This window comes from Lichenostomus cassidix, chromosome 29 (assembly GCF_008360975.1).
Source record: "Lichenostomus cassidix isolate B80296 chromosome 29, HeHo_3.0, whole genome shotgun sequence".
In the NCBI taxonomy this organism is placed as follows: domain Eukaryota; kingdom Metazoa; phylum Chordata; class Aves; order Passeriformes; family Meliphagidae; genus Lichenostomus; species Lichenostomus cassidix.
In genome coordinates, this window is record NC_139509.1 from 2,154,548 (window position 1) to 2,175,334 (window position 20,787).

Below are 20,787 nucleotides of genomic sequence, written 5' to 3' on the forward strand. Positions count from 1 at the left end.
TGTAGAAAGGGTACAAAATATGGGATAGGCTATAAAAATGTATAAAAATGGTATAAAAATGGTATAAAATGTATAAAAATGGTATAAAAATATATAAAAATGTATAAAAATGGTATAAAAATGGTATAAAAATGTATAAAAATGGTATAAAAATGGATAAAATGGTATAAAAATGCTATAAAAATGTATAAAAATGTATAAAAATGGTATAAAAAGGAAAGGCCAAACCCATCGGGGGTGGGTGGGTCCAGGTGAGCCCCTGAGCTCCCTGTGCCCCCAGGTGTTGGTGCCGCGGCGGGTGGAGGAGGGAGCTGCGGAGAGAGGAGAGCCTGAGCGGGAGGAGCAGCAGGAGCAGGAGGAGGAGGAGGAGGAGGAGGAAGGCAAGGCAGGAGAGCTGCGGCAGCGCCGAGTGCCGGCGGACAGGTGAGCAAGGGGGCTGCGGCCCCAAATCGGCCCCAAATCCCACATCGGCCCCAAATCAGCCCCAAATCCCAAATTAGCCTCAAATCCCAAATTAGCCCCAAATCAGCCCCAAATGCAAAATCAGCCCCAAATCCCAAATCGGCCCCAAATCCCAAATTAGCCCCAAATCCCAAATCAGCCCCAAATCCCAGATCAGCCCCAAATCAGCCCCAAATCCCAAATCGGCCCCAAATCGGCCCCAAATCCCAAATCGGCCCCAAATCCCAAATAAGCCCCAAATCCAAGATTGGCTCCAAATCAGCCCCAAATCCCAAATCAGCCCCAAATCCCAAATCAGCCCCAAATCGGCCCCAAATCCCAAATTGGCCCCAAATCAGCCCCAAATCCCAGATCAGCCCCAAATCGGCCCCAAATCCCACATCGGCCCCAAATCCCACATCGGCCCCAAGTCCCAAATCAGCCCCAAATCCCAGATCAGCCCCAAATCCCAAATCAGCCCCAAATCAGCCCCAAATCCCAAATCGACCCCAAAACCACCCTATGGACCCCCAAACACACCCTATGGACCCTATGGACCCTAAATCGACCCCAAATCCCACCTACTCCAGTTTCAAACCCTCAACCCCAAATCCCAAATCGGCCCCAAATCCCACCTGCTCGACCCTAAACCTGGCCCCACTCCCGAACCCCCAGCCTCAAATCCCACCCTCTCCAGTTCCAAACGCCCAGCCCCAAATCCCACCAGTTCCAGTTCCAAATCCCCAGCCTCAAGTCCTACCCGCTCGACCCCAAATCCCCTCCCCTCCGACCCCAAACCCGGCCCCACCCTGAACACCCCCAGCCCCAAATCCCACCTGCTCTGGTTACCAAACCCCCAGCCCCAAATCCCAAATCGGCCCCAAATCCCAAATCGGCCCCAAATCCAACTTATTCCAGTTCCAAACCCCCAGTCCCAAACCCCAACCCCAAATCCCACCCTCTCCAGTCCCAAACCACCCCCGGGGCAGGTCCCCCCCATAACGGGGGTCTCTGTGGCGCTGACCCTCTGCCCCACAGCCGCCCCGAGCCCCCCGCGGGCCCGCGGCTGCAGCTCTCCCTCTGGTACCACCGCGACCAGCGCAAGCTCGTGGCCATCGTGCACACCTGCAGGTGAGGCGGGGCGGGGGGCTCGGGGTGCGACCCCCGGTGACCGCGGGACCCCCGCGCTGAGCCTGGCCCCCCGGTGGCCGCGGGACCCCCGCGCTGAGGCTGACCCCCGGTGACCGCGGGACCCCCGCGCTGAGGCTGACCCCCAGTGACCGCGGGACCCCCGCGCTGAGGCTGACCCCCCGGTGGCCGCGGGACCCCCGCGCTGAGGCTGACCCCCGGCAGGGAGCTGCGGGCGGCGGCCCGGGAGCTACCGGATCCCTACGTGTCGCTGGTGCTGCTGCCCGACCGCAGCCGCGGCACCAAGCGCAAGACCGGCGTGCAGAGGAGGACTCTGAACCCCGACTTTAACGAGAGGTGAGGGGGCGCGGGGGTCCCCAGTACGGCCCGGTATGGACCAGTATGGACCAGTACGGACCAGTACACGCTGTGCCCAGGTTCGAGTGGGAGCTGTCCCTGGAGGAGGCGGCGCGGCGCAGGCTGGAGGCCACCGTCAAATCCACGCTGTCCTTCGTGACTCGCGAGAAGGAGGCGCTGGGCAAGGTCCGGGGGGTCCCGAGGGGGGGTTTGGGGGGTCCCTGGGGGTGTCGGGGGAGGTTTGGGGGGTTTGGGGGTGTCGGGGAGCCCCCTGAACCTCTGCTCTCCCGCAGCTCCAGCTGGACCTGGCACAGGTGGATCTGTCCGAGGGGGGACCGCGCTGGTGAGCGGGGCTGGGGGGCTGCGGGAGAGGGCCTGGGGGGTCTGCGGGGTCTCTGTATGGGGTCTGTGGGGTGGGTGGGGTCTCAGGGGGTCTGTGGGGTGGGTGGGGTCTCTGTGTGGGGTCTGTGGGGTGGGAGGGGTCTCTGTATGGGGTCTCGGGTGGGAGGGTCTCTGGGAGGGTCTGTGGGGTGGGTGGGGTCTCAGGTCTGTGGGGTGGGAGGGGTCTCTGTGTGAGATCTATGGGGTGGGTGGGGTCTCTCGGAGGGGTCTCTGGGGTGGGAGGCGTCTCTGGGAGGGGTCTATGGGGTGGGAGGGGTCTCAGGGGGCTCTCTGGGGTGGGAGGGGTCTCTCGGAAGGGTCTCTGGGGTGGGGCCGGAGCTGTGCCCCCCCCACGCCCCCTCATTTTCTCCCCACCCCAGGTACGAGCTGCAGGACGAGCGCAGTGCCCCCTAAACCTGGGGACCCCCGGGACCCCCCAGTCCCCACGGGGAGGGCGAGGGGGGGTTTGGGACCCCCCGGCTGCTGCCGCCCCCCCCGCCGCCCCTCCCCTGCCTCGCCACCGACCAAAGACGCGCCGGGCAGAGTTCCCCCCGCGACCCCCGACTGTTACCGACCGCGTGCCTTCCGCCCCCCGAGCGACCCCCGGCACGGTGCGACAACCGGGGTTGGGGTCACCCGGACACCCCCCCGGGGACGCTTGTTGGAGCTGCTGCTGCCACCGCCGGGATGTTCCCGGGATGTCACTGGAATGCCGGGACGTCCCCGGGGTGTCACTGCCGGGATGACCCCGGGATGTCCCCTCTGGGATGTCACCCCCGGGATGTCGCCGGGACGCCAACGCCAGGCCACTGCCGTGACGCCACCACCGTGATGCCACCGCCGCGCTGCCACCGGGATGTCACCGCGCTGCCACCGCCGCGCCACCCCCTCGCTGCCTTCCCGGGGCTGCGTCCCCCTTGTCCCCCCCGCGCTAATAAAGGAGGAGGACACGGCGGTGGCTCCGTGTGGCCCCGGGGGGGTGGGGCTGTCCCCTCGTGTCGCGGGTGTCCCCTGTGGGGTGCTCCCCATCCCTGCTGGGGTGTCCCCAAAGGGGTGTCGCTGGTGGGGGGCGGGGGCTTTGGGGTGTCCCTTCGGGTGTCCCTTTGGGGCCCGGGAGCGGGGTGTCCCTCATGGCAGTGTCCCTGTGGGGTGTCCCCATGGTCCTTGGGGTGTCCCCTGGGGTCCAGGCTCTGAGTGTCCCACATGAGGGTGTCCCCGTGGGGTGTTCCCATGGGGTGTCCCTCATGGGAGTGTCCCCGTGGAATGTCCCCATGGTCCAGGGATGTCCCTTTGGGATGTCCCCTGTGGGGTCTAGTGGCAGGTGTCCTCCATGGGGCGTGGCTTTGCGGTGTCCCCATGGGATGCTGCCCCTGGGGGGCTCGCGGTGGGGTTGGCGACCCCCGCGGGGACATCAACACATGCTGTCACCTGTGGGGGGTGTCCCGCGTGGGATGTCCCCTTACGGTGGGATTTGTCCCCCGGGGTGTCCGGTCGCGGGTGCCCTCATGGGGCGTGGCCGTGGGGTGACATCCCCCGTGTGATGTCCCCGCGGTGAGGGCGATGTCCCCTCGCTCCGGGGTGTCCCCGGGGGGGGTGGGGGTGGCCGCTCCGTGCCCATCTATAGCCAAAACATCCCCCGTGTGAAAGGGGCGTGGCCGCCGCATGGCCCCGCCCCTCATGAATAATTAACGCCCTCATTACCGCGGTGACGCAGCCGCGCGGTGACGCCCGAGCGCGCAGGAACGGACAGGAGCGGCCGCCGCCATGGTGGGCACCGGGCACCGGGCACCGGGAGCGGGGCTGGGCAGCGGGAGCGGCTCCGGGAGGGGCAGCGGCACCGGGAGCCGCGGGCGGGGCGGGGGATGCGCGGGCGGGGCGGCGCGGGGGGCGCGGGGCGGGGGTCGCACCGGGGGGAGGCCGGAGCGGGGATGGCGCGGGGGGCACCGGGCTGGCACCGGGCGCGGGCGGTGCCTCCATCCGCGAGGGATGCCGCTGCCGCTGCCCGTGCCCGCTGACCGCCGCGCTCTCCCCGCAGTGCGACTTCTCAGAGGAGCAGACCGCGGGTGAGTGACCGGCACCGGACACCGGACACCGGGCACCGGGATCGAGCTAGGCGCACCGCCAAGGGATCCCCCCGCCCGGTTTCGCCGCCCCGGCCCGCCGCTCCCGGCGCTTCCTGCGCGGCCTCGGGCGAGGCCTTTCCCGGGGCAAAGTGCGGCCCGGGCGGGGCCGTTCGTACCGGGGGGATGCGGGGCCGGGGGCTGCCGGGCCGGGGGCTCGGGGCTGCGGCAGTGCGTTCAGAACCGGGACAGGAAGCGGGACCGGGGCCGGGGGGGGTCAGGGCCCCTCCTGCGCAATTTGCCCTTATAAGGGCATGGCGCGCGCCGGCCGCGCATTCCTGCGGGGCGGGGCTGGCGGATTCCGGAGCGCTCCCGGTGCTCCGGACCCTCCCGGTGCTCCGGGACCCGCCGGGCTCCTTCCGGGACCCGCCGGGCGCGGGCAGCATCCCCGAGGGCGGGGGCCCGACCTGCATCCCGGCCGGCGTCGGGTTCCACCGGGAAACCGGATCCCACCGGGAAACCGGATCCCACCGGGAACCGGATCCCACCGGGGAGCGAAACCCGACCCGGGGTCTGGAGGGCTCCGAGCCGCGGGGTCCCGGGGGTGCGGTGTTGGGTTCCGGGGGTGCAGCTGTCGGGGGTCCCGGTGGCGTTGGCGTGGGGGTCCCATTGCCCTGGGGGTCCCAGCAGTGCCGATTCGGGGGTCCCAGTACACTGGGGGTCCTGGAGGTGCTGAGGTGGGGGTCGCGCTGTCCCAGGGGTCTGGGGGCGTTGGTGCAGTGGGCAGGGGGGTCCTGGTGTCCCAGGGGTACTGACACAGAGATCCTCGAGGTGCTGATCTGGGGGTCCTGGTGCCCTGGGGGTCCCGGTGGTGCTGACATGGGGAGGGGTCCCGGTGTGTTGGGGGTCCCAGTGGTGCTGACCCGAGGGGTCCCGGCATGGTCAGAGTCCCAGTGCCCCCCGGCACTGCTGAGACCGAGGTGGGGTCCCGGTGTGTTTGGGGTCCCTGCACCACTGACCTGGGAGAGGGTCCCGGTGGTCCTACACTGACCCGGGGAGGTTCCTGGTGGACCCACACTGACCGGGGGGTCCCGCTGGTCCCACACTGACCGGGGGGTTGCGTTGGTCCCACACTGACCCGGGGAGGTTCTTGGTGGTCCCACACTGACCCGGGGCTGTTCCTGGTGGTCCCACACTGACCGGGGGGTCTCGGTGGTCCCACACTGACCCGGGGGGCTCCGGCAGAGTTCAAGGAAGCCTTCCAGCTGTTCGACCGCACGGGCGATGGGAAGATCCTGTACAGCCAGTGCGGGGATGTGATGAGGGCGCTGGGGCAGAACCCAACCAACGCCGAGGTCATGAAGGTGCTGGGCAACCCCAAGAGCGATGGTGAGCGGGGGGATCATCCATCATCCCCCTTTCCCACCCCCCCGGGACCCCCAGGACCCCCACCCACATCTCCTGTCGTGCAGAGATGAACGTGAAGACGCTGAGCTTCGAGCAGTTCCTGCCCATGATGCAGACGATCGCCAAGAACAAGGACCAGGGCTGCTTCGAGGACTACGTGGAGGGGCTGAGGGTCTTCGACAAGGAGGGCAACGGGACTGTCATGGGGGCTGAGATTCGCCACGTCCTCGTCACCCTGGGTGAGCCTGGCTGCCCCAAATCCCTGATTTCCATTGGGATCCCCCTGGAAACACGGGGGTGATTGGGTTTGGGGGTGCAGCAGGAGGGGAGGGCTGGTGGGGTCCTGTGCTTTGGGGGTCCTGGAGGTGCTCACAGGGGTCCCAGAGGTGCTGAGATGAGGGTCCTGGGGGCACAGAACTGGGGGGTCCTGGTGCTTTGGGGGTCCCAGAGGTGCTGAGATTGGGGTCCTGGGGACAGACAAATGGGGGGTCCTGCTGTTTTGGAGGTCCCAGAGGTTCCCACTAGGGTCCCAGAGGTGCTGACAGGAGGGTCCCGGTGGGGTTTGAAGACCCCCAAAGCCCAGGGATCCCACCAGCCCCCCAGGGACCCCTGGAGTGTCCCCCCCAGGCCCCCAGGGTGACACAGGTGTCCCCCAGGTGAGAAGATGACGGAGGAGGAGGTGGAGCAGCTCGTGGCTGGGCATGAGGACAGCAATGGCTGCATCAACTACGAAGGTGAGGGTTGGGGGTCCCGGGGGGTCCTGGGGGGTCCCGGGGGGGTCCCAGGGGGGTCACCCGCGGCCCTGCTCCCTCCCTGACCATCATGTCTCGTTCCTTCCCCCCAGCCTTTGTGAGACACATCTTGTCAGGGTGACGCCGCAGGGGTAACGCCTCCCCCCAGTTACTTCCAGTTTTTTTTCCTTCCTTTTATTTTTTTCCTTTTTTTTCCCTTATTTTTCCCGCCCTGGTGTCTTTTTATCTTTTTTTTTTTTTTTTCATACGTTTAAAAAAGCGCAAAAAAAAAAAAAAAATAAAGCCTCTTGGTTTGCTCTCTCCTCCTGGTGCAGCCCCCAACTCCCCCCGCATGCCCCTCTGCATGGAGCCCCCCCTGCGCCCCGGGGCCGGGATGGGGGTGCTGGATTTGGGGAGGGGGCTGCAGGAGCCCCCAACCCGCGGGGCTGCCGGGTCCTCCCTGCGCTCTTTTCAGCCGTTTGACTTTGGTTTTTCTGCCTCTCTCCGGGATTTGGGCTGGGGGAGCAGGCAGACCCCTCCTCACCTCCCTCTCTTCTCTCCACAGAGCTCGTCCGGATGGTGCTGAGCGGCTGAAGACCCCTCCCCAAATTCTGTGTCCCCCCTCCCCAAACCCCGTGTCCCCTCCTCACTCGATTTTGTGCCTTTTCCCTCATTTTCCTGCCGTTGCCACCATGTCCCCGAGACCCCCCTCAGCCCCACCGGCTAAATTATTGCTCCACAGCATCTAATAAAGTCTCAGAAGGGTCGTTGTGCCCCCCCCGTGTGTGTGTCCCCCCCCCCCGGACAGAGCCAGCACCACCAGGCCGCTTCTTCCCGCCCCGGGGACTCGGAATTTGATTTTTATTGGTTTTTTAAAAAAAGAAACGAACAGAAAAAAAAACAGAACCAAAAAAGGGAGGAGGAGAAGGAGCTGGGAGGGAGGGAGGGAGGGGTTTGGGAGGGGGAATGCCCATGTGCCAGGTGGGATCGGAGCTGTCTCATAAATAGCCGGGGGGAGCAGAGCCCCCCCGGGAGACCAACACTTAAATAAAACCGGGACAATCATAAAAAAATACCAAAGCCGGGGCTGGAGGAGGGGACGGGGTGGGGGTCTCGGCGATGGCGGTGCTGGGGGGTCCTCGGAGGAGCCTTGCCTCGCGGGGGCGGGAGGGGTCGGTCTGGGGGGGCCGCGGCGTCCGGGGCTCACTGCGTGGGGGGCACGGGGGTGGCCGTGCTGGGGGTGGGCGCGATGGGGTCCGGCTGCAGGGGGGGGCCTTGGTCTGCGGGGAGAGAGCACAGCGAGGGGCTGGGGTCACGCCGGGGCCGGGGGGCGCCGGGCAGCGCTGAGCCCCTCCCCACCCGGCGTGCGACCCCCGCGACGCACCCCCCTGCCCGTCCCCCGAATTTCTCACCTGCGAGGAGGCCGGGGTTGGGAAGGAGGCTTCCCTGCACGGCGGCCACGATGGCGGGGCTGTGCGCGGCGGCCGAGCCCCCCGCCAGCGGCGGCAGGGCCAGGCCGGCTGGGTGGGCGTTGGGGGGCAGCCCCCCCACCCCCGGCATGCTGCTGGCCAGGGCCCCATGCAGCGGGAGGGGGGGCGGGTTAGCGGGGAAGGGCTCGCAGGGGGGGTTAGCCATGCTGGGGGGCGCGGGCAAGCCGAAGGGCAGGGCCGCGGGGGCATTACCGGGCACGGCCGCGTGGCCGCCGCTGCTGCTGCCGCTGCTGCCGCCGAGGCTCCCCGCCAGGCTCTGCGACGGCGGCGGCTGCTGCTGCCCGGGGAACGGCGCCGGGGCTGCGGGGGGAGCGAGCGGGAGAGACCCGACCTGAGCTCTAGTGACCGTGAGACCCCCAACCTCAGCCCTGAAGCGCTGTGAGACCCCCAGTCTCAGCCCTCAGTGCCCGTGAGACCCCTGCCCTGAGTGACTCTGAGAGCCCCACCCTGAGCTCTGAGTGCCCGTGAGAGCCCCAAACTCAGTCCTGAGTGCTCGTGAGACCCCCAACATGACCCACCCAGCAGTGACAGATCCCACTGAGAGACCTCCACCCTCATCCACCCACCCCTCAGTGCTGGGGCTGCAGGGAGAGTGCCTGTGAGACCCCCACCCTCAGCCCTGAGCACCAGGGAGAGCAGCAGTGAGACCCCACTGAGAGACCCCCACCCTGATCCACCTAGCAGTGACAGACCTCACTGAGACCCCCACCCTGATCCACCCACCACTCAATGCTGGAGCTCACCAGTACTGATCCCCCAAACCCTCAGCATCAGCACAACCCTCCCCACAAAACGCCCTCGGGGCTGAGGCTGCGAGGGAAGCACCAGCGAGACCCCCACCCATCCCCTAGCTCCTCAGCACTGCGGGGACAACGCCAGACCCCCCCACCGAGCCCCCTCCCCACCGTGCCGCCCCTCGAGCCCCCGACTGACCGTGCGGGACGGCCGGGGCTCCCGGGGGCGGGGGCGGCTGCGGCGGGGGGGCCCCGGGCAGGGGCTGCCCCACGGGCTCGGCGGGGCCCACCATGGCGGGGGCGGGCGGCGCGGCCAGCGGGTGGGCGGCGGGGGCCAGGGGGGCTCCGGCGGCGGCGGCGGGCAGGGGCTGAGCCCCGGGGGGCAGCGGGGGCTGCTGCTGCTGCTGCTGCTGCTGCAGGTGCTGGAAGTGCTGCTGCCGGGCGCGCATCTCCGCGTACTTCAGCTGCTCCATGTGGAAGGCCTGGCGGTCGGCCAGCAGCTGCTGCCGCTGGTACTCCAGCTGCGGGGACACGGCAGGGTCAGCCGGGCGGGGATGGAGGGGACAGACGGGACAGAGAGCTGCCACCCTCGCCGGGCACTCACGGCCTCACGCTCGCGGTCCATGATGGTCTCCAGCTCCTCGAAGTGCCGCAGTTTGATCTCCAGCTTCTTCATCTGCGTCTCCACCAGCAGCGCCACCAGAGACTTGATCTTCCGCTCCTCCACGGCTGCCAGGTGCTGCGAGGGGACAGTGTGGGGTCAGAGATCACAGCTGGGGTCAGAGATCACAGCTGGGGTCAGTGCTCACACTGGGGTCACAGCTCACATCATGGGGTCACAGCTTACACCGTGGGGTCACAGCTCACACCTGGGGTCAGTGCTCACACTGGGGTCAGTGCTCACACTGGGGTCACAGCTCACACCTGGGGTCACCCCAGTGCTCACATCATGGGGTCACAGCTCACATGTGGGGTCACAGCTCACACCATGGGGTCAGTGCTCACAGGTGGGGTCACCCCCGTGCTCACACCATGGGGTCTCAGGTCACACTGGGGTCACAGCTCCCACCTGGGATGCTCCCCCTGCCCAAACTCCAGCCAGGACCCCCCAGCCTCACCTTGGCCTTCACAGCAGCAGCAGCCAGCGCGGCGGCGGCGGCCGTGGACAGGTTCCCCTCGCCAATGTCGCGCTCCACCTTGGCCTTGCGCTCGGCCTCGGGCTCCGGGGGCTCCTTGGGTGCCTCATCCGGCCCCTCCTTCACCTCCTTCTCCTTCTCGGGCTCCCCTGTGGTGTGATGGGGCTCAGTGTCCCCCAGCCCCGCAGGTCAGCAACACCATGGGGGGCTCGGTGTCCCCTCAGCTCACCTGTGCTGTCACCGTCACCCTTGTCAGGCTCCTTCTCGCCCTCCACCTCCTTCCCCTTCTCCTCCTCCTTCTTGGGGGTTTCCCCAGCCTTCTCCTTGGCCTCCTCCTCGGCAGTGCCATCCCGGGGCTCCTGGGGAAGCACCAGCCCGGTCAGCACTCCAATCCTGCCCCATCTGCCCCCCAGACCCACCCCAGACCCCCGTTACCTTCACCTCCTTCTTCTCCTCGGCCGGCTGCGCCTCTGCCCTCGCCTCCTCCGTCCCACTCTCCTCTGGGGACACAAACCCAGGCTCAGACCCCAAATCCATCCCCCCAGGACCCCCCGAGCCCCTCCCCAGCCCCCTGCCCGCCCTGACCGATGCGCTCGGGCTCGTCCGAGGTGGTGCCGGCGATGCCGCTGCTCTCCAGCCCGAAGGCAGGGTCAGCCTTGCCCGTCACCTTGGCTGCCTCCTCCACCTTGCGCACGTGAGCTTCCACCAGCGCCGTGGGCACCTCCTCCTTCATCTTGGAGAACTCCTCTGCGGGCACAACTGCTCAGCGGGACCCCCAGAGGGACCCCAAAACCCCTCGGAGCCAACCCTACGCCCCCAGCCCCACACACCCCTGGGGAGCTCATCCCGGCCCTCCACAGAACTGTCCTGTCGCTATGGAATGTTCTGGAAGGCTCATCCCATCTCCCTGGGAGCCATTCCATGTCCCCCACCCCATTTCCCTGCAGGATATCCTATAGGACTCAGCCTTTCTCCCTGTCGTAGGCTTTGTTTCCCCATAGGAACTCCTATAGGGCTCATCCCATCTTCCCCACAGGACTCATCCCTCTCCCCATAACACTGATCCTGCCCCCTGCAGCGTTCCCTACAGGGCTCATTCCCATCCTCTGTGGGACTTTTCTCCCTATAGGACCTGCCCTGACTCTCCACAGGTCTCATCCCTCTCTGTGTAACACTTGTCCTGTCTCCCCACAGAATTCCCTACAGAACTCATCCCATCCTCCTGTGGAACTCTTCAAAGAACTCTTCCCATTCTCCTACAGAATCCCCCATAGGACCTTCTACAGAACTCATCCCATCATCCTACAGGAATCCCTACAGGACTTGTCCCTCTTCCTGTAAGACTCCTCGTCTCCCTACAGAATCCCCTAAAGGACTCTTCCCACCCTCTTACAAAACTGCCTATAGGATTTCCTATAGAAGTCATCCCATTACTCTACAGGAATCCCTACAGAACTTGTCTCTCTTCCTGAAGACTCATCCTGTCTCTCTACGGAACTCCCTATAGGACTCCCTAATAACTCCTGAAAGAGCTCTGTCCATCATCCTACAGGCCTCATCCCTCTCCCCACAGCCCCCATCCCTCTCCCCACACTCCCTGTCCCTGTCCCCTGCTCCCTGTCCCCCCAGGACCCCCAGCCCCCCTCAGCCAGCCCCTGCCCACCCCGCCTTACCCAGAGCTGACTTGGCCGCAGCCGAGGCCACGCGGGGGTCAACCACAGAGGCCAGGAAGGCCACGGTGCTCATGACGGGGTTGCCCGACTGGCTGAAGGGGATGGGCTGGTAGGCCAGGGGGCCCAGGGACGCCTCCGAGTCCTCCAGGTAGGGATCCTCGATGGGCAGCCGCAGGAAGTGCAGGATGCACTCGTCCTGCGTCCGGCTGCCCACGTGCTCCGACACCTTGTTCCAGTCGTCCTTGTACATCTCCAGGGCCTGCAGGCCGGGGTCAGGGGGTCAGGGGGTCAGCAGGGTCAGTGGGGTCTGGCAGTGCCATCCCCATGTCCCCTGTTCCTAAATCCTGTGTCCCCACATCCCCCATCCCCCGTCCCTAAATCCTGTCACCACATCTCCCCACATACCCTGTCCCTACATCCCCCATCCCCACACCTTCTGTCCCTAAATCCTGTCACCACATCTCTTCTCCCCACATTCCCTGTCCCCATATCCCCTGTCCCCTACATCCCCTGCCCCCACATCCCCTGTCCCCACATCCCCTGTCCCCACATCTCCTCTCCCCACATCTCCTGTCCCCACATCCTCTGTCCCTAAGTCCCCTATCCCCACATTCCCTATCCCCATACCCCCTGTCCCCAAGTCCCCTCTCCCCACATCTCCTGTCCCCACATTCCCTCTCCCCACATCTCCTGTCCCCACATCCCTGTCCCTAAATCCCCTGTCCCCACATCCCTGTTCCTAAATCCATGTCCCCACATCCCCTGTCCCCTCAGCCCACCACGCACCTCCAGCAGCAGCAGCGTCTCCTGCTCTGTCCACTCCCGCGTGGCGCTGGCGGCGGCTTTGCTCTGCGGGGGAAACGAGGGGTGAGGGGCGGCGGGCAGGGGGCCGGGGCCGGGCCGGGGGGTTGCCCACCTTGGAGGGGACGTTCTTCTTGGTGTACATGTCGGTGCGCAGCCCGAAGTTCTGCATGTCCGCCGGCTTCTCCTTGCCCTTGTCCGGGAAGTTGAGCATCTGCTGCGAGGCCGAGGTGGGCTGCTGCGGGGGAGAGGGGACACGCTGGGCTGGGGCCGCGGGGATGGACATCGCGGTGTCACCCGTCCCTCCCTGCCCCGTCTTCGTGTCCCGGCGTCGCGTCCCTGCTCCCCGGGGCAGGGCGGCATGCGAGGGGGAGGAGGGAAGGAGCCTTCCTCGGCCAGCGGCGGCGGCACGGACCCCGAGGAGCCGCCTACCAGCTCCGGCTTGCCCTTCACCGTCTCGCTGACCAGCTCCTCCATCTCTTTGCTCTTGCGGCCCGTCTTGGCGTCGCCGTCGCTCTGCCGGCCCTGAGGCACGGATCGAAGCTGTGCATCCCCCACCCCCCGCCCCATCCCCATCCCCGCGGGGACCGGGGGGCGGCAGAGGGGGGTGGCGGCTGGGCGGGGCTGCAGACCCCCGGCACCCACCTGGGGGGTCTTGGGCTGCAGCGGCACCAGCCCCGAGGGGGTGTCGGCCAGCACGTGGAAGTGCGAGGTGGGCGGGGGGCCCATGGGGGTGGGGCGGCTCTCGGCGTCCACCTGGTAGTTGATGAGACCCCACTGCTCCAGGAAGGCGTGGACCCTGCAGAGAGGAGGGGTCAGACCCTGCCGGACACGCCGTGGGCACTGGGTGTGGCACTGACCACTGGTATTGGAGCCCTGCAGGTGCCAGGGTGCCAACTGACCACATCTGTCCCATGTGGGCGTGCGGGTGTGCCACTGACCACCCCAGCCCATGGCACTGGACACCCACCAGGAACAGGGTGTCAAATGACCACCCCTGTCCCATGGAACTGGACTCTCACCAGTGCCAGGGTGCCAACTGACCACCCCTGTCCCACTGGTACTGGACACCCACCACTGCTGGGGTGCCAACTGACCATCCAGTCCTACTGGTATTGGACATTCACCAGTGCCAGGGTGCCAAATGACCACCCCTGGCCCATGGCACTGGACTCTCACCAGTGCCAGGGTGCCAGCTGACCACACTTGTCCCATGGTACTGGACCCCCACCACTGCTGTGGTGCCACACTGACCTCCCACCAGCACCAGGGTGCCAAACCAAGCCTTTTGCCCCACTGGCACTGGACCCCCACCGGTGCTAGCCTCTGGACCCCTCAACCCCACTGGCACCAGACCCCTACCACCCCAGGGTGCCACACTGACCCCCTGACGCACTGGGGTGCCTAACTGAGCCCTCAGCTCCACCGGCGCCAGACTCCTGCCAGTGACAGATGCTAAACCAATCCCCCTGCCTCAGTGGCATGAGACCCAACTCCAGGGTGCCACACTGACCCCTCAATCCATCAGCACCAAACCCCCATGGTGCCACACTGACCACCAGCACCACATGGTGCCACACTGACCCCCAGCCCCACCAGCACCGGACACTCTACAGCACCAGGGTGCCACAGCAGTCCCCCACCCCACCGGCACCAGACCTCCAGCAGCACTGGGGTGCCACACTGACCCCTCATCCCACCAGCAGAGCCCCAGGGTGCCACAGTGACCCTCAGCACTGCCAGCACCAGCCCCCCAACCTGTGCCAGAGTGCCACACTGACCCCCAACAGCACTGAGGTGCCACACTGACCCCCTGTCAGCACAGGGCTACCACACTGACCCCCAGCCCCACCAGCACCAGACCCCTGGTGCCAAACCAACCCCTAACCACCACCAGCACCAAACCCCTGCTGGCACCAGGGTGCCAAACCAAACCCCTAACCAGCACCAGCTCCCTGCCAGCAGTGGGTGCCACCCCCCGTGCCACCCCCCGGCCGGACCCACCGCATGATGGCACAGACGTCCCCGGCCAGGTTGCGGCGGCAGGCCGTGGAGGTCAGGTACTCCTGCGGGTTCAGCCGGTACGTGTCGATCATGAAGTTACGGTAGGCCAGGTATCTGCGGGGGCAGGGGGGGCTCAGTGCCTGGCACGGCCCCGGGGGGCTGCAGGCAGCAGGGAGGGGGGTTTGGCCTCACATTTCGGGGGTCTTGGATTTGTTTTTGCCGTTGAAGAACTCGGGCAGGGCGCGGCGCTCGATGGCGTGGACGCTGCGGGAGGAGAGGCTCGGGGAGGGCTCTGGGAGGACCCTCCTCATCCTCGGGGGATGAAGGGCAGCTCGGGACCCCCCTGGCAGTACCTGTTGTAGTCGAACCAGGCGGCGTAGCTGGGGATGATGATGTGGTGGGTCTGCTCTGTCACGTTGTCCTCGTGCAGGTCGGGGTTCTTGGCCTGCTCCCCTTTGCTGCCTGTGCCGTTCTCCTCCTCATCCTGCCCACAGAGCAGCACCCCATGGGTGAAGGGATCCCCAAAGCGCCCTTCATCATCCTCACCCAGGGCAGGATGAGACCAGTGCAGCCCCGGGGGTGAGGGGAAGGGCAGAAATAGCCATTTTACACCCAAAAAGGGGACAAGAATGAGGAATAGAGGTGCCCACATAGCTGGGGTGGCCCCGTGCTGGGCACACCTTGCTGGGCTCACCTTGCCAGCTGTCTCCATGCTCTCATCTTCCTGCTCATCTGCGAGGGAGGACAGGGGTGGGTTTGGGCACTGCCCCTCCAGGGGTCCCGGGGCTCTGCCGTGGTGCCTCAGACTCACCCAGGTCCGTCATGGTGCCCCCCTTGACCGGCGCCGACTCCGAGTCCTTCTTGGTGTTGACTGTGGGGGGAAAGCAGCACTGAGCACCCCAGGGACCCCAATCCCAGCCCACCCCTGCTTGGGGGGCTGCTGAGCACCCCAGGGACCCAAGTCCCAGCCCATCCCTGCTTGGGGGTCTGCTGAGCACCCCAGGGACCCCAATCCCAGCCCATCCCTGCCTGGGGGGCTGCTGCCCCCCACACTGACCTGTCTTGGGCAGGGTGACCTCCTCCACGTTGGGGACAGGCGAAGGCTCGTCCATGTCCTTGGTCAGGTCCTCCTGCTCCTCCTCGCGGTGCCCACGCTTGGATTTGTTGTAGGGGGTGGAGGGTCTGCCGAGGGAGAGACCCCCTGTCACCACTGACCCCCGGGGGGTCTGACCCACCCCCAGACCCCCCATCTCAGACCCCTCAAAACCCCCCAAACCTCCCCAGCTCACCCCTTCTTTGCATTCTTCTTCTTGGCCTCGGGGGTGGGCGAGGGGGAGGGCGAGCGCTTCCTCTTCTTGTAGTTGCCCCCCTTCTTGTCCCGCCGGTCCGAGTCGGGGCTGTTCACCTGGGGGGCACAGTGGGGGTCCGGCTGAGCAGGGTGAGACCCCCAGGACCCCCCCACGAGGGGCTCTGAGCCCATCCTGACCTCGTCCGTCAGCGTCTTGGCCGAGATCTTCTTCCTGCGGGTGACGGGGCTCTTCTCATCCGTCACCTCGTAGTCCTCCTCGTTCATCCACTCGTTGAAGGTGTCCGTGTCCAGGATCCACTTGGCGTGGACCTGCCGGGCAGGGGGTGGCTGTGTCACCACAGGGAGTGGGGCTCCAGCTGCCCCCCAGCCCGGGGGTCCCCTCTGGTACCTTCCGGGGTTTCTCTGGTGTTGGGGGATCCTCCACGGATGCCTCGATCTCGCTGGCTGGGATCCAGGTGTCATAGCTGTGGGGTGACAGGGTCAGAGTGGCATTCGGGGGGTGGAGGGGGTCCCCAAAATCTTCATTCCTCACCTGTCGGGGTAGTAGCCCCAGTGCAGCAGCACCTGCTTGTCGCGCTTCATGACGGGACGGACCCACTCCTCTGTGGGACACGGGGAGGGGCTGGGCTGAGCACGGATCCTCGGGATCCTCCAGCCCCACTGGAGCCCCCTGTGATCCCCCAGACCCCAATCTTACACCCCGTGACCCCCCAGACCCCTATCCCACACCTTGTGACCCCACAAACCCCAATCCCACCTTCTTCCAGGTTCCCACTCCTCTGTGGGACACGGGGAGGGGTTGGGCTGAGCATGGATCTTCGGGATCCTCCAGCCACTCCGGAGCCCCCTGTGACCCCACAGACCCCCCAATCCCACACCCCATTACCCCCAAGACCCCAATTCCACACCCACCTTCCTCCAGGTTCCCACTCCTCTATGGGATACGTGGAGAGGTTGGGCTGAGCATGGATCCTCAGGATCCTCCAGCCCCCCTGGAGCCCCCCGTGACCCTCAGACCCCAATCCTACACCCCGTGACCTCCCCAGACCCCCTGTGACCCCCCAGACCCCAATCCCACACCCCGTGGCCCCCCAGACCCCACAAACCTCAATCCCACACCCACCTTCCTCCAGGTTCCCGGGCACGGGGCAGACGATGTGGGACGCGTTGCTCTTGTCCTCAGTCACGGTGCCCTGTGACAGCCAGGGGACATCCAGGGGTAAATACCAGGATGAGACCTCAGTGAGCCCCCCTGTGACCCCACCTGGCACTGCCACCCACCTGGTGCCTCTTGACGATGTCCTTGAGCTTGCCCAGCAGCTTGGGCTCGATCTCCTGGTGCAGGAAGATGTTGGGCCGAGCCAGGCAGTTGTTCTGGGGAGGGGGAGAGCGGAGCTGTGAGCTGGGGGGGACGCAGGGGGGTCCCGGGGGGGTCAGGGGTGTGAGTTCTCACCTGCACCAGGGATTTCTCGATGGTCATGAACATCTCCACGTTGCGGTCCATGCGCGAGGGATTCTGGAAATCGAAACGCCGCCTTATTGGAAGAAAAGAGCGACTCTCATGAAAGCCACAGCTCAGGTCTCCTCGTCAGCACCCCAAATTTGGGGAGGGGGGGAGTGGGACAGGTGCCTGGACCCCATCAGGGTCCATGGTGACAGAGGGGGACACATCCCAGCGCCGTTTTGCTCTGGCAGCCCCATAACCACCCCACCCCGAGCACCCCAGAGGCCACCCCGGGGTGATCCCACAGAGGAGACCCCCACCCCAGCCCCCCAGAGCCCCCCCCAGAGCCCCCCAGGACCCCCAGAGCCCCCCAGGACCCCCAGCCCGATGGGAGCTCACCATCCTTGGTCGCTCTTGAATTTATAGGCGGCTGCCAGGATGTGGCACAGGGCTCCCCCCGCCTTGAAATCCAGGAAGCATTTGATCTGCAACGGGAGAGGGGGTCAGGGGGACAGGGACATCCCTCTGGGGGGTGGCACCTTCTCCTCAGGGTGCCATCCCCTTGTTGGGGTGCCATGCCCTTGTCTGGGTGACATCCCCACATCTAGGTGACATCCCCATGTCTGAGTGACATCCCCACATTGGGGTGCCACCCCCCTGTTGGGGTCCCATCCCCTCTCCCAGGTGTCACCCCCTCGGGCTCTGTCCCCAAGCTGCCATGAAGTCCCCGTGGTGCTGTGGCACTGTCCCCAACTGGGGACCTGTCCCTGTATGGGAGCACTGTCCCCAGGTCCTTTTGGGGCTGTCCTGGGGCAGTGTCCTGGTGTTGGGGTGCTGTCCCTTTTGGGACACTGTCCCCTGCTCCTTGGGGACAGCTCCCAGCAGGACGGTGCCCCAGGGTCCCCACACTGTCCCCAGCACAGCAGGACGTGTCCCTGACCAGGGCACTGGCACTGGCTGCTGTCCATGGTCAGGTGCTGTCCCCGAGTCACCCAAATGCTGAACGGTGTCACCGGGGCCATGTCCCCGAGGCTCTGGGGGCTGTCCCTGCTCAGGGTGGTGTCCCCACTTCACTAGGGCTGTCCCCAGCTATTGGGGTGCTGCCCCTGCTTGGGGCTTTGTCCCTAAATCTTTGGGGACATCGGGGACGTTACCAGGGCATTATCAAGGTGCTGTCCTCCTGTCTCTGGGGCACTGTCCTCGCTCAGGACCTTGTCCCTGGTCATCATTGTCCTTGTCCCCTTTTCACTGGGGCTCTGTCCCAGCTATTGGGGTGCTGGTCCTGCATCTTTGGGATGCTGTCCCCACTCAGGGCCTTGTCCCCACCTCACTGGGGTCCTGTCCCTGCGGGCTGTCTCTGGGTATTGCGGTGCTGTCCCCACTCAGGGCCTTGTCCCCTGTTCTTTGGGGCCTTTCTGGGGGGCTCTGGAGCCCCACTGCCACTCAGCTTTGTCCCCAGCTCTTTGGGGTGCTGCCTGTGGGTCACTGGGCCTCGTCCCAGGGCCACCAGGCTCTGTCCCCAAGCCTTCAGGGCACTGTCCCAGCCCATCAGGGTCACCAGGGCCGTGTCCCCACCTCACTGGAGCTCTGTCCCTGGCTCTTGTGGGGACATCCCGAGCCCTAGCATGCTTTCCCTGCACATTGGGGTGCTGTCCCCAACCAGGGCTTTGTCCCCTTTCTTTGGGGACATCCCTGGATCTCCAGCACCTCATCCCAGGGCCATCCCTGCGCCTCTGGGGCACTCAGAGCCTTGTCGCCGGTCCCCAGGGCCATGTCCCCAGCTCACTGGGGCTGTCCCCGGGCACTGGGGTGCTGTCCCTGGCTGTCAGGGCGCTCTTCGGGGTGCTGTCCCCAAGCAGGGCTTTGTCCCCCGTTCCTCGGGGCTCTTCCCCACACCGCCCCAGCGCCACGAGGCTCCATCCCCGCACCCCCGGGGCACCGTCCCGCTCCCAGCCCCGTCCCCAGCTCCCCAGCCCGCCGTGTCCCCGCGTGTCCCCGCGTCCCCCGCGGCTCTCACCGGCAGCTTGGTGAGGGGAGCGTTGCTGACGTGCTTGCCGAACACCTCCTCCTGGAACTGCAGCAGCTGCACCACCAGGCTCGACAGCGACTTGTTGGTGGGGGGCTCGGCCTGGATGTACTGCGGGGCGGGGGGCTCAGCGGGGCTCGGGGGGCTCGGGGGGCTCGGCGCGGCCGCCGGGGCCGCTGAGGGGAGGGGGGGGGCGCGATGGCGGCGGCGGCGCCGTGACAGGCCGGGCCCGGCGGGGAGGAGGGCGGCGGCGGCGCGGCGGTTCCGCGGACCTACCTTCTTGTAGTTCTTGCCGAGCCAGAGCCGCACGTTGTCGAACTGGCTGACGGTGTCCGAGGCCTCGTAGTACTTGACGTTGGGGCCGCCGTCCTTCTTCCGCACCGCCATCTTGAGCGGGCCGGGCCGCGCCGCCGCCTCCGCCCGCCACTGCCGCCCCCTGCCGGCCCCGCGCCGCCACTGCCGCGCCCACCGCCGCCGCCTCCGGGCGCTGTCCCCGCTGCCGCTCGCTGTCCCCGACCCCGCTGTCCCCGCTGTCCCCGCTGTCCCCGCCGCGCTCACCGGCCCCAGGCGCTGTTACGGCCCCGCCGTGCCCCTCGGTGCTCTCCCGTTCCCGCACTGCCCCTCCCGCCGCCGCCGCTGCCGCCCCCTGCCGGTGCCGCTCCCGCACTGCCGCCCCCGCCGCTCCCGCCCGGTGTTCCCGGTCTCGCTCCCGGTCGCTGCTCTCGCTCCCGGTCGCTGCTCCCGCTCCCGCACCGCCGCCTCCCCCGCTCCCGGTCTCTGTTCTCCACCCCGCCTGCCCCGTTCTACCGCCCGCCACCGGCCCCGCCGCGCCCGCCACCGCCTCCTGCTGGTCCCGCTCCCGCCGCTCCCGCCGCTCCCGCTGTCCCCCGGGAGCTGTTCCCGGCCCCAGTCACCGTTCCCGGCCCCGACCCCCCGCTCCACCGCCCGCTGCTCGTCCCGCTGCCCCCGGTAGCCGTTCCCGGCGCGGCCGCCCGCAAGCGTGACGAGAGGCAGACAAGGGGAATGTGCTCAAATCCAAGGAGATCGCGTTTAGGTGCGAAATCGGGAAGAAATTCCTCCCCCGGGGGTAGGAAGCGGTTGGGATGGATTTCCCGGGGAAGCTATGGCTGTCCCATCCATCCCTGGGAGTGTTCCAGGCCGGGTTGGACAGGGCTTGGAGCAGAGTGGGATAGGGGAAGGTGTCGCTGCCCAGGGCAGAGGTGGAACGGGACGAACCCCGGTGGGATTCCCGGTGGGATTCCGGAACGGCACCGAGCGCCGGGCGGGGCGGGGCGGGAGCGGCGGGGCCGGGTCTATGCGGAGCGCGGCGCACGGAGGCGCGAGAGTCACGGTGGCCGAGTGGTTAAGGCGTTGGACTCGAAATCCAATGGGGTTTCCCCGCACAGGTTCGAATCCTGTCCGTGACGCCACGCTCACTTTTGCTGGGGGGGACACACCGGGGAGCCCACCCGGTACCGGCGGATGGATCCTGCCCCTCCGGTACCGGCAAACACGCCCTGTCCCCGGTACCGGCTCTTTTAACGGCGAGAACAGCGAGGAAAACACACCACCGCGCAGGTCCTGGCTCTTTTAACGGGGTAACCATAGGGATGTCCGCTCCGGTAACGGCTCTTAACGGCGGGTACGGCGGGGAAAACAGAGCCT

At 66.6% G+C, this 20,787-nt stretch overlaps 3 protein-coding genes and 1 non-coding gene across 15 annotated transcripts in view; 3 read left to right on the plus strand and 1 right to left on the minus strand.

Annotated features, from left to right (window-relative positions):
* The window catches only part of ESYT1 (extended synaptotagmin 1), an 18,637-nt gene extending 15,377 nt beyond the window's left edge, over nucleotides 1-3,260 (plus strand). For both annotated transcript variants that reach the window (XM_085041110.1, XM_085041109.1), the window contains exons 26-31: nucleotides 281-423; nucleotides 1,480-1,572; nucleotides 1,795-1,926; nucleotides 2,007-2,112; nucleotides 2,220-2,269; nucleotides 2,688-3,260. In XM_085041110.1, the coding sequence (XP_084897236.1) occupies nucleotides 281-423; nucleotides 1,480-1,572; nucleotides 1,795-1,926; nucleotides 2,007-2,112; nucleotides 2,220-2,269; nucleotides 2,688-2,721 (558 nt within the window). In that variant the 3' untranslated portion in view covers nucleotides 2,722-3,260. The remainder of the gene's footprint in view (nucleotides 1-280; nucleotides 424-1,479; nucleotides 1,573-1,794; nucleotides 1,927-2,006; nucleotides 2,113-2,219; nucleotides 2,270-2,687) is intronic.
* Nucleotides 3,261-3,946: 686 nt separating this feature from the next.
* The window catches only part of MYL6 (myosin light chain 6), a 37,384-nt gene continuing 20,543 nt past the window's right edge, over nucleotides 3,947-20,787 (plus strand). The window contains exons 1-7 of one of the 4 annotated variants that reach the window (XM_085041119.1): nucleotides 3,947-4,074; nucleotides 4,343-4,370; nucleotides 5,613-5,756; nucleotides 5,840-6,013; nucleotides 6,431-6,508; nucleotides 6,619-6,657; nucleotides 7,071-7,278. In XM_085041119.1, the coding sequence (XP_084897245.1) occupies nucleotides 4,072-4,074; nucleotides 4,343-4,370; nucleotides 5,613-5,756; nucleotides 5,840-6,013; nucleotides 6,431-6,508; nucleotides 6,619-6,647 (456 nt within the window). In that variant the 5' untranslated portion in view covers nucleotides 3,947-4,071 and the 3' untranslated portion in view covers nucleotides 6,648-6,657; nucleotides 7,071-7,278. Of the gene's footprint in view, nucleotides 4,075-4,342; nucleotides 4,371-5,515; nucleotides 5,532-5,591; nucleotides 5,757-5,839; nucleotides 6,014-6,430; nucleotides 6,509-6,618; nucleotides 6,658-7,070; nucleotides 7,279-20,787 lie in introns of those variants that run through there. The other 3 variants (XR_014846341.1, XM_085041118.1, XM_085041120.1) reach the window with 3 other exon arrangements.
* On the minus strand, nucleotides 7,334-19,732 carry SMARCC2 (SWI/SNF related BAF chromatin remodeling complex subunit C2). Of its 8 annotated transcripts, none has more exons than XM_085041101.1 (29): nucleotides 19,399-19,732; nucleotides 19,114-19,233; nucleotides 17,496-17,581; nucleotides 17,106-17,187; nucleotides 16,934-17,026; nucleotides 16,776-16,845; nucleotides 16,185-16,254; nucleotides 16,041-16,116; nucleotides 15,830-15,961; nucleotides 15,633-15,748; nucleotides 15,401-15,525; nucleotides 15,155-15,214; nucleotides 15,038-15,075; nucleotides 14,697-14,827; nucleotides 14,536-14,607; nucleotides 14,344-14,457; nucleotides 12,985-13,138; nucleotides 12,772-12,864; nucleotides 12,455-12,574; nucleotides 12,325-12,387; nucleotides 11,539-11,797; nucleotides 10,445-10,612; nucleotides 10,301-10,365; nucleotides 10,095-10,224; nucleotides 9,848-10,014; nucleotides 9,334-9,468; nucleotides 8,929-9,250; nucleotides 7,918-8,295; nucleotides 7,334-7,785 (listed from the first exon to the last, which is right to left on the minus strand). In XM_085041101.1, exons 1-29 carry the CDS (start codon nucleotides 19,507-19,509, stop codon nucleotides 7,709-7,711), a joined length of 3,627 nt encoding a protein of 1,208 aa, XP_084897227.1. In that variant the 5' UTR covers nucleotides 19,510-19,732; the 3' UTR covers nucleotides 7,334-7,708. The 8 variants fall into 8 exon arrangements, with proteins under 8 accessions (XP_084897227.1, XP_084897226.1, XP_084897230.1 ...); XM_085041100.1 differs by having other exon boundaries at nucleotides 12,455-12,577; XM_085041104.1 differs by having other exon boundaries at nucleotides 10,451-10,612; nucleotides 19,399-19,730.
* Nucleotides 20,468-20,549, plus strand: TRNAS-CGA (transfer RNA serine (anticodon CGA)). The gene has a single exon. It is a non-coding gene; the product is annotated as a tRNA-Ser (tRNA).